The sequence below is a fragment of the Chelmon rostratus genome, chromosome 11 (genome assembly GCF_017976325.1).
Source record: "Chelmon rostratus isolate fCheRos1 chromosome 11, fCheRos1.pri, whole genome shotgun sequence".
Lineage (NCBI taxonomy): Eukaryota > Metazoa > Chordata > Actinopteri > Chaetodontiformes > Chaetodontidae > Chelmon > Chelmon rostratus.
Window position 1 is genome coordinate 5,841,531 of NC_055668.1, and position 11,464 is coordinate 5,852,994.

The 11,464-nt window shown below is 45.2% G+C and overlaps 1 protein-coding gene across 1 annotated transcript in view; it reads left to right on the forward strand.

Moving 5' to 3' along the window:
* Nucleotides 1–11,464, forward strand: part of LOC121613993 (adhesion G protein-coupled receptor A3) — a 143,559-nt gene that overhangs the window by 44,260 nt on the left and 87,835 nt on the right. Inside the window, exons 8-12 of the mRNA XM_041947751.1 lie at nt 1,102–1,266; nt 4,225–4,444; nt 4,888–5,037; nt 6,545–6,706; nt 7,045–7,278. Of these exons, the coding sequence (XP_041803685.1) occupies nt 1,102–1,266; nt 4,225–4,444; nt 4,888–5,037; nt 6,545–6,706; nt 7,045–7,278 (931 nt within the window). The remainder of the gene's footprint in view (nt 1–1,101; nt 1,267–4,224; nt 4,445–4,887; nt 5,038–6,544; nt 6,707–7,044; nt 7,279–11,464) is intronic.

Sequence of the window (11,464 nt, forward strand, 5' to 3'; positions counted from 1 at the left end):
CAGGTCAGGTGAACCGGAAATTGCCAGCGGACGCGAATGTGTTTGTGTTAATGTGTTAGTCCTGTGATGCCGTTTCACCCGGTACATGCATGGGCAGGCTGAAAATAATTAGTAGTATATATATTGTGATAGAAAAGGGAGTAGGAGAGAGCGAGGGAGAAGCAGACAAAATTAAGGCACTTAATGTTTTTTTCCTGGGATTACAGCTTCTCCACACCAGAGCCGCTCAGCTGCTTGTCTCCTTTACTCTGAAAGATTCCTGTTTGTTGTCCAGCATGTCCCTTCTGATTTTAATGTCAGCAGTCGCTCGCTTCCATTTGTGGGGCATTGTCACATTTAAAAACTTTATATTGTGTGGGCACGCTGTGACTTGTATTATGAACACACGCAGCTTCATTAAATCACAAAAAAAGGCGTTAGCTCCTTAAGTAGACAAACTGCAATGTGTATATTTGACTACAACTGGATTGTATTTGGAAATTAAACAGTTGGCATTTCTCAAGGAGGTAGCATTTCCATGGTGATAATGCCCGTTGCTTAGCAATCTCCTCCGGCTTTTCTCCCTTTTTTTTCATAAGGACTAAAATCCTCAAGATTAGTCGCCTTGGCAAATGGCCTGCATTGGCTCTTTGTCACTGTTTCACCATCCTTTGTTTAATCAGGCATTTTCCATTGAGATAGCAATCGCTGTGACAAAGTAGGAAAGATAAGCATGAGTAATGATCGTCTTAACTCACGGGCAACATTTTAAACCGCTGCGTACACGTGCATGCACGAGGGTCTCTTGACTGAATCAGGTTTTGTGGCGCACACGCAGGTACACGCGTTTTCGATCCGGATGAGCAGCTCCCGTGGACTACAGTTGCTCTAACCTTAACCCTCCCCACTGCATGACTAACTTTAATCCTTAGCCTAATCCAAAAATAATCCAAACCACCCTAAATTGAAGTCCCAACAAAAAGGCAATCCTCAGTGGACTTTTAACCCTAAACCCAAGACCAAATCCTAATCCTGCACCTTGTACTAACCTTTTAAGGGCATTTGAAGCTCAGAAGAAGTTCACCAACGCATGTAACGCACGCCTCTGTTCTCCTCCTCCAGTGAGGTCATCCTCTCCAACATCGACGTGGGCATCGCTGGCATCTGGGAGTGCCTGGTGACCAGTTCCCGTGGCAACGCTTCTCAGCAAATGGAGATAGTTGTTCTGGAGACGTCGGCACCGTACTGCCCAGCCGACAGAGTCACCAACAACAAGGGGGACTTCAGGTGAGTCACCTCTCAGCAGTCACGTCCGCTCGACCGTGTGGGTTTAACTGGTCTCTTAACAATATCAACTCTAGCATGTTGGTTACAGGGGATGAAGAGGACTTAAAGGGATAGTTTGACATGTTGGAAAATGTGCTCATCACTTTCCTGGCAAGAGTTAAATGAAACAATCAATACCCCTCTAATGTCTTTATGGTAACTACTGTTTAACACAAAGAGAGGAAATGGGAAAACAGCTGGCCTGGCTCTGTCCTCCTAAAAAAAACCCTGAAGCTTGCTGATTAACATAATATCTCATTTATTTAATCTGTAGAAAAAATGGAATTCTGGTTTATGTGCCAGAAGAAATAATCCAGCCCATAACCCATCATAAAACCACAACGTGTCATTTTTGCAAATTAAACAAGAGATATAATGCGTTAATTAGTGAGCTTTTGAGGTGTTGCTAGGCAGATGTTGTGACCTTCGGACAGAGCCAGGCCAGCTGTTTCCTCCTGTTTCCACTGTCTGTGTGAAGCTAAGCTAACTGGCTGCTGGCGGTAGCTGCGTATCCATATACATACAAACATGAGAGTGGCATCTATGTTTCTATCACTTGGGAAAAAAAGCATATGAGCATATTTCCTAACATTATTTTATTTTATTTTTTTGCTTCAGAAAAAACAATAGCAGGTTATATAAACCATATCCTTAAATTTCAAATGTTTTCTTCTTTCACCAGCTGTGTAATTAGCGGTAATTGACGGTAATCACTGGTTTTCTAAGATGCTAGCAGGACATTTCCAGCAAAATAAGGTGATAGTTTAACCTCTAATTTAAGTCCCCAGAAATATTCTCAATTGCAGACTCCGCTGTATAAAATTAATACCGTAAATCAGAGCGCTCCCTCTGTCTGCTATCTTCTCTCTGTGAACAGCACAGTTGAGGTATAAGTCTGGTTCTTGCTGCTTTCTGTTCCACCTGGCAGAAACCTGCCCCACCTGGCCTGCCTTGCACCAGATGCGGCTCATTAGCTGTCAGAGAGCTTGTACAGTAGAGCTTGGGTAGTTCATATATTTCAATAATAAGTGGAAATGTGATATGAAAACTCCCACGCACAACATCACGGCTCAGCGTCATCCAGCTTTATGTCAAGACCATAAAAAAGGACTTGTTCCTAAACAGAGGCACGAACGCCACACGTCTCTTCATCCAAAGTCAGTCCTTTTTTCTCCTGCCCTCCGCTCCTTGTGACCACCTTGAAACCTTGTAGCTGCAGCACACGCTCGCATCCTCCACCTCCTCTCCCCCGTGGGTGTGCTGTTGTCATGTACGATCCTTTGTAGCCGCCGTACTTTACAGCCCACTTCCAGTGCAGCAAGCACAGAGGCTTTGTTTCTGTCGGAACATTGGAGTAATGGGCTGTAAAATGAGCCCCCTTTTTTTGTTGGGGGCGAAATTAACGCCATTTATTACTAAGTAGCTGCTCCTCCTGCTGCAACAACGTGGAAGGAGGGAGAGAAGAAGAAGGGGGAACGGGGTGGGGAGCAGAGAGATGGCAGGTCTCTACCCTCAGAACAGATTAGCAGCCTCCTGAGTGCTCTGCTCCTTTATTTTCATTTAGATGGAGTCAGAAGTGTTGCCACATTAAGCATTGCTTCTGCTACTTTTCTGCAGCAGGATTTTGCCGTCGCCTTAAGGAGAAAAGCACAAAACGTAAGACACGTGTATCTCCTCTTATTGTCGACAAATTGATCAATATGTGTGAGAACAACAACTCTTTCCTAAGGCTGCAGAAGCACACAAATAAGACATTTAATCCACAGCAACACCAAGACACAAAACCTGCAGTTCTTTTATTATCTGGGAAATTGAGGCTAATGTAGTGGACTATGAATGTTTGGCTGACTTCTTACACTTAAATGAGCTTTATTTTATTGAAACACTAACAGGCATTACCCAGAAAATGAAAGTCCATTTCCCCGTGAAATCACCCCTATAACAGGTTGGTCAGTGGAGCAGCTCCAAGAGTTGGCCCTTGATGACGTTATTGACACAGTCTCATTTCTTGCTTCAGAAGAGACTTCACTGAACTTTGCATGGCCATATGAGCAACACTTGAAATTACTCCTATAGGTTGAATTTCCCCTTTAGGAAGGAACTGGCAGGAACAGATTTCCTCTGCATATATAATCCGTTTTCCATCTTTCATCTGTGGTGCACGCTGAAGGGGCGCTCCGCCAGCCGAGCGTTGCACTTGCTTGTGTTGGGAGATTTGTGAGAGACAAATTAAAGAATTGCCTGGTCAACATTTAGCAGCAGAGGCTAAGATGTCCTAACTTCCAGGCCTTTTTTAGCTGCAAAAGACTGAATTCTACATCTCCCATGATTCAATTCACCTTCCATTAGACCTTCCCTGATGTTAAGTTCCCATGTCTTTCACCCTCCCCTGCACCCCAGTTTATAACAAAAGCTGTCTGTTAAAATACTTCATCTCCAAATCAAAAAGTATATATTTTTGATAGAATTTCAGACTTTAGAAAAGCCCACCCAGAGTCACAGAATACATTATGCAACAGGCTGAGTGTTCCTCCCCATGACCAGTGAAGTGATCTTGATGTGTACAATTGGTGGAATGCTCCTTTAAGTGTAAAAAATGGTAAAAAAAAAAAAAAAAAAGAAAAAAGAAAATGTTTAGTTTCAATGTGCAAAAGTGTGGAAAGACAATAAAGTTGATTAATCAGGTTAATAAATAAAGCTAATTAAGTCAGAATGCATTAATAAGACAACAGGTTGTTTCACAATCAAGTGTCAGAATTTGGCAGTCTGCTGCGTAAATAATTAGAGCTCGCTTTAAATCAAATATGTAAATTGGTCATTTCCAAAGCACAGGGAGTATGAAATTGCCATCTGGTGCAGCGAGTGTAGATTCCTGAATTCACTTCATCCCTGATAACTCGGAGATATGCTGCGTGGCAGGTGGCCGAAGACTTTAGCCGGCATCCTGGCCTTCCTGCCCTGCGCTCCTGCCGCCTTCGGCTCTGCCCCCCACCCCTCTGGCAGTGCGCCCCACCCCTCCGGCCAGCGGGAAAAGAAGGCGTGGCGGCGCTGCGACCGGGCTGGACGCTGGGCTGAAGAGGACTACACCCAGTGTCCGTACGCCAGTGAGCTGACCCGCGTGCTGCATGAGCTCACACAGGTATCGAGCTTCACCCACAGACTCCTTTACATTGAATCAGGTTTGAGTTCACATCACTGAGATCTTCAACATGTATTTGACTCCCGCGCCTGTGAGAACAGCCAGAGTTGATAATTCCTCGAATACAGAAACTATCATGTCCACTGATTCATCTGTAGCTTGCAGGTATTTGCGGATCTGTACATGTAAGCCTTTATATACATAATACAAACTGACTGAGGATGAGCTGTTTCATTCGTCATTACTCGTGGGATTACTGTGCCACACTGAAGTAATCAAATTCACAGAACTACATCCATGGAATGAAATAGCATGACAGTGATTCATTATTTATTATACGCTGTCAGAGCTGTTTCATGTTATGTCTCTGTTGAATTGTGATGATAGACCGTGCAATCATCCTCTCTGAGTATTACTACGTACCATCTGTTTTTTTATTCCAGATAACTATTAATGTCACCAACGCTCAGCCGCTAGGCCAGCAGTTAGTGGCCTTCACCAGCAGGGCGGCGCACTTCACTGACGTCATGGATGTCATCTTTGTCACGCACCTGGTGGAGAGGCTGACAAGGCTGGTGGAGAAGCGTAGAGACGTAAGATCACACAGAGATACGCCACAGCCAGCTTACTGAATAACATGTCATCTAAGCTTTAGTTCCAGGCATGACTCTGAAAGTCTGACTCTGTATCCCAACTGAGACAAAACAGCTGCACCCCTCAGCGCCCCCTGTGGGCTACAAGTTGAGCCCAGGTTTGTTAACATTTTGGCAAATTTGCGCTATTAAAAAATGCTGAATTAGCGTTAAGCAGATCCTGTTTGCATGTCGCCCTGGGATGTACAGTAAACTACCACTCAGTTACTCTAATACTGGAGAAAACTGGAGCGTCTTTACGTTAATCTAATCTGTGTGTCTGTGCTTCACTTGTGTGAGCTCGGATTTGACTGAGGTGTAAGTCCTAGAAGCAGTATGATTTTTAACACAAACTGTGGCTTCACGCCTCTCTGTGTGACCCGCCGCCAGCCCTCCCACTCCCGCCGGGGAGGCGTGCATCACAGTTTGAGAGCCTGCTTTGAAGGACCCACTTATAGTAGCCTTTCTTTGGCCATCGTCCCACGTTTTGGACTCCAGCTCAGATTGCAGTGAGCCCGGCATTTCGCTGCTTATCAAATTGCTACCGTGCAATTTAAGGGGACTCAGGCTGCTACTCCTATTGTGACTGTCGTTCTGTTTTCTGAAAGCAATGATTTGCCGTTGCCTTAATAAAGGACGAGGTTTATCAGGAAAACTGTCGACTTGCTCATCTGGAGTTAACAATGGCTTCTCAGAGCCCGAACAGAAAAGGACTCCTCAGTGGTCGTCAGCGATAGGCAGCGGGCAACATGCTGTTGTTCTGGCCTCAATCCTTCAATCGATTCCAGACAGCTTAACTTTTCACCTCATATGCTTTCCTCTTGCCCGTGGCAGCGTTGGACCTGAATGACAATTATGGTTATGAAGACGCATCTCTTTTTGGCCGGCCGTGCTTCACCTTAAGTGAACTTCTCTTCCGTCTGCGGCCGGAGGCAGTCGGAGGGCTTTACGTCACGCTGAAGGTCAGGTTGTGCGAGGGGAAGGGTGTTGAGCTTAGTCAGTGAAAAGAATCAATATTAGCTCTCACTTGTCCAATTACTCATCATAGGTCACCCGGGAGGAGATATTACTAGGAGATACTTAGAGTTTTATCATTCCTAAGACAATGCTGATGAGACCACCCTCATTCATCCAATAAAGAACAGTTGAATGAAGCAACAATGAGAAGTACAGTAAGTAAATAGCGAACTGCCATCCCAAGGAAGTGATTATGCCCCATTGGAGCTGCTAATCTAAATTAAATCTCCCTATAATGAATGAAGCCACCATTGCCTCCCTCACAATTCTGACTGGAGATTATAAATGTGCCTGTTGTTGCGGATATGATTGATGTGCATGATGAGTCTGCCTCCTCATGTCTGTGTGTGTGTGTATGTGTGTGCGGGGGGGGGGGGGGCTTTATACTTGCAGTTTGTGTTGCTGTGTGCAGCGCATCCATTTGTTTATGTGTCTGCCTGTGTTCCTGCAGCTGGGGGACTATATATCAGACATAGCCAGCAACATGATGCTGGTGGAGGAGCACATCCTGTGGATGGCGCAGAACGAGGCGAGGGCGTGCACCCGGATCGTCCAGTGTGTGGAGCGTATCGCCGACCTGGCGCTGGCTGAAGACAATCAGGTCATTTCGAAGGTATGGCTGGACTTTGAAACAGCAACACGGACACTCGCAGCCACAGTCGGGCAGGGCAAAGGTTGATTAATTGACTAAATGTCCCATAGCTCTACCTTTTTTCTCGCGGCCGAGAATAATGAGAAGTTAATCTGGCTCAAGCAGATAGCTAGAATAAGGCAAGAGAAAGATAAATTGGTTCCTTTTGTTTCTTCTTGCTTCCGTCTATTTTTTAACCTCTCTGCTGTCACTCGGGATAAAAGCATCTGCTAAATGACTAAAATAAAAATCTCTGCCCTCCCTCTCGCTCCCCCACATCCTCCTCCTCATCCTCGGCGTACCCCTCCCCCCGCCTCCAGGTATCTGCTAACATAGCTCTGGAGGCCTTTCTGATCCGGCCCTCTAACTTTCTTGGCCTGTCCTGCATGGCACTTCAGTGGCCCCCCTCGTCCGCCACGTCGCCCCTCCCTGACAGCCACTCCCACACCGACAAGGACAGGAGCAGGGAGCGCGACGCCACGGGGGAATCGTCGCTCAACTTCAAATGCCACACTGTCAACAACAGCGGCTCACCGGCCAGCCAGCTCAGCAAGGTAAGGCGCAAGTTAATAAACGGCGTGAAACTTTCTAAAATATGCTATCCTGCTCTTTTGCTCGGCTCTGTTGGCAAAATCCACCGAATTCAGCCTGAGGTCAGGAAACAGTGTTCTTTGAGTGTTTCTCTTTCTCGCTCCCAGCGGGGTTTCTTTTTAAAGGCCACACACTTTAGTATTTCTTGACACTGTGTTCAGCTGCAGGAGTGAGAGACGAAGGAGAGAAGATGTTCTAACAGAGGAGAAAGAGAGCGACAGAGAGAATAAAAAAAAGGGAAATAGAGAACAGCTTGTACAGCAGCTCGTGGGCACAATAAAATGAATTCTCCAGCACCACACAGGTGAAGCATGTGGGAAGGATTACCACCTGCCCTTAAGTCTTTTGTTGCCTATTTGTCACGGCAAGATGGCACCTTGTTTGGGTTTGTTGACGCGCCATAGATCAGCCGGTGATAGGTGGGGTTGTACTGGGGGCAGGGCCCGCAAATAGGACGGTAATTTGGGAGTCGGCGAACGCGAGCCACTCCCCTGTGATGAATAAGACGGCCTTGCGTGCCTGTCGCTTTAAATCAGCCATGGCCCCACCGTGGATCCAGTTGTGGCTGTCCCGAATGACAAATGTCACGTCAACAGACGAGGGGCACTCTGCATCTGCAGACGGCAGGCGAAACATTCGACTCCCCCGGCACCGAAGCGGCATAGTTCTGCAGCATTTGAGCAGTTAGCACCCTCCAGCTATTCAGTCCGCAGATGAATTCATCAGCGTGCGTGCGAGTGTGTTTCAGCAGAAGAGAGCGTACGTGTGTGTGTGCTCATTCCATTTCCCTCATCCTCTTCTCCTCTGGTGAGACGGTGTCAGGCCTCTGTGGTTTTGTCAGCAATTACAGCACTTAATTCTAGCTCCAGGCTGTGTGTAGAACGTGTGTGTGTACGTATGTATGTATGCATGCATGCATGCATGGACAATTCTGCAGCGTTTGAGGTCAATCCACGAATTTGTTCAAAATCACCTCTTGATGATTTCCAGATGGGCTTTGTCAAATTAGGAAGCAACTGTGAGAAAGAGAAGAGATTGACTTTGGTTAACTGAGAGCACGTCTCCATGCCTGCACTTCATAGTTTCGTCTGGTTTCTCCTCACTCTTAAAACAAAGCAGACAAGAAGTCTGTCGATTTCTCAATGCTAAATGCTTTCTGTTGGGCACAACCCGATACCTTGGCACTGCGAGTCTTTGAGTCGCATACTTGAACATGAAACTCCCAGTACGATGGATTTGGCTTTTCAAAAACTTTAAATATGAGAGGATGTGATGATGCGTGCTGCACTCAGCTTCTCGTCATTGCCTGATCTCAAGGAAGAGTCTGTGTCTTAAAGCAGCCTAGAGATTCATATTAAGGAAAGAAAACTGTCTGGCTTCTTGATTAAAGCAACATGAAATCATGAAATATCCCAAAATGAGTGTTTAATTGCACATATGTGATGTTTAACATTACACATTATGCAGTTATGTAAACATTATAATTATTAATTATGACATTATACAGGGGAGGTATTGTCTATATTCTAGTAGTCTACATATTATCATATTTGATATGAGCAAGTACAGTGTGTGGCTTGAGCTATATGGTGTTTCTCCAGGTGGGTCTGAGTAGCTGCAACCAATTAGCAAGTCAATCAGTTTGTCAAATGGCCCAATAGCAAATTTGCATTGCAATGTAAAAACAGTGAGTGACAGCAAAGCGAGTGAAGCAACTAACCTTGCTTTAAGATGCGTCTGCTGTGGCATGCATCATGTCAAAGTATAAACTGGTCGCTTGCCCTCCACGTGCAGCCTCTCAGTCTTCAGGTTCTACGTACAAAAAATCCGCAATCTGTTTCGCTGATGGTTGCCTTTCTTTCTTGCAGCGAGACAAAAAATGAGTCAGGACAGGCTTGAAGAATGCCACACGAAGATGACGAATTCCAGATAAATAGATGCAGTAATGGATTCAGAGGGGATTGGATTGGAAAAAGCTATCAAAACTCTATTCTAGGAAGGACGATAATGATAGAAGTTATGATCAATAGATTTGTTTGCCATCTCTCTGGACTTTTTGCATATGAACCCAGCTTGTCATGTGAGTCCTGCTTGAAGCTCATTGGCTCTCGCTTTCCTGCGTCAGGACAATTTCTCGCCCAACCTGAAGCTGAGCTCTTCTTCACCTCAGTTCACACTTGTTGTATCCACCTCGCTTAATTCATCTCCTTTAAGCTTGACTTTGCATGCATTGATGCCGCCTGTAATCACATTTTCCTTGACGAATGCCTGTTGTGTTCGCACTTCTTGCAGCAGGACAGCAAATTTGCTATATTAGACTTTTCCTTCACGTTGAAGAGAAAAAATGAAGATGCGCTGTGCAATTGTTTCTTCACATAATCACTCACATACTGTCTGTATCACCTGTATCACAGGACAAAGCAGGGCTATTATGTATACATTACTGACTCATGGAGAGTGAGTGTATCACTGGCTAGCTGGCCTGGAGAAATCCTAATCATTGTAGGGCTGCAGAACATTAGAGGCAGAAGCCACTACTGTATCTCCATTAAGTTAATCTTGATTTAACAAGGCGCATTGACTGAGAATATCACATAAATGAAGTGCCCAATTTACAGCAGCAGTCTGGGGGAGTGCTTGTAGGTGGAGAAAAGGGTCATACATTCAATTTCAGGCTCAAAAGGTTCTTTACTTCTTTGTTGCTGGAGTATGTAGAGAGTGCACAACATGCATGTAAACATATTGACATGTTAAGAGGACAACAGTCTGTAATAAAAAGAGACACTGCTGAAATGAGTCTTACTGGCTGCTGTTTTTCTGCATGTTGGTGTTGTTTTGTTGGCACTCTTGCTTTTAAACTCTTCATATATTTGGGTAATTTAAAAAAAAAAATCTCTCAAAAGGTCAGTTTTTGGACATGAGATGAAAAAGTGTAAGACTGTTTCCACCTCATTTAGTGTGCAGAATGAACACAGCTCGTCCTCCCGGGGCGAGTCACACTCTCACACCTACAAGCAGCCCAGTATTCACAGCTCCTGCTCCTCTGGACAGTTGTAGGGCGGGGAGCGGCGCCTTGCTCGACAGCACTTTAATGGTAATTACTGAGGGACACGAATGTGACTTCAACAGCGCATAAAGGGCTCGATTCTATTGAAGCTATCGCCACCCTGCAACAGTGTCTCTCTATTTCCTCTCTGCCTACCTTTCATGGGGCATGTGGGAAAGACTTTTCCAAGTACTGCTAATCTGGAGAAGTCTCACTGGCCAAATACTTAAGCACATTCTCTGGCAACCAGTCTCACACACAAACACACAGACAAGCATGCACATGCCAAGAATGCATATCCAGTTGATTTTTGGGAAAGCTGACAACATTTCTCGACAAATGTTGAAATTGAATAATGAAACGTACACTTTCCATCTGTATTAGATACACCTCGGTAGTACCGGGTTGGACCCTGTTTTGCCTTCATTCTTCATGTGCTGGAAACATTCATCAGAGGTTTTGGTCCATGTTGACATGAGAGTGTCATGCAGTCACTGCAGATTTGTTGACTGCACATCCATGATGCCAGTCTGGTGACTGTGGAAGCCCATTTGAGTGCAGTGAACTCATTGTCATGTTAAAGAAAGCAGTTTGAGATGATTTGAGCTTTGTGATATGGCACATTATGTGATTGGCCAGCAAGCCCAGTCTCAGAACATGCATGCAGCACGCAGACGGTGATGGTCCTGGAGCCCACGAATGCACCCACCCACTGGGATTTGTCCCAGTATGCCATTTTGAATCTTTAACACTGTTCTTGACTAAAAAAGCGGATCATTTTAATCAACCTTTAATGCCTTATTGAGTGCATGCTGCTGATGTTGGCATAATTTAAGTTTAGTCTCCTACAAACTGTGTGAAGTAAGTCAGGATTGCAAAGTTTCACTATCAGGAAATTCACCCTCGGTTGGTGCCTGTCTTCCACCTTCAGCATCTTCATGAGTTTATTCCACTGGTTTACAAAGATGCAGCTTAACTCTGCATGGACATATGGATCTTGTGTGTGAATACTCAAAGCATCAAGTGTAAGTGTTGCCATGACAATGAGTCATTCAGCTGAGACAAATCTCATAATTCAGGGTCTCACAGCAGGCTGCCTGTGC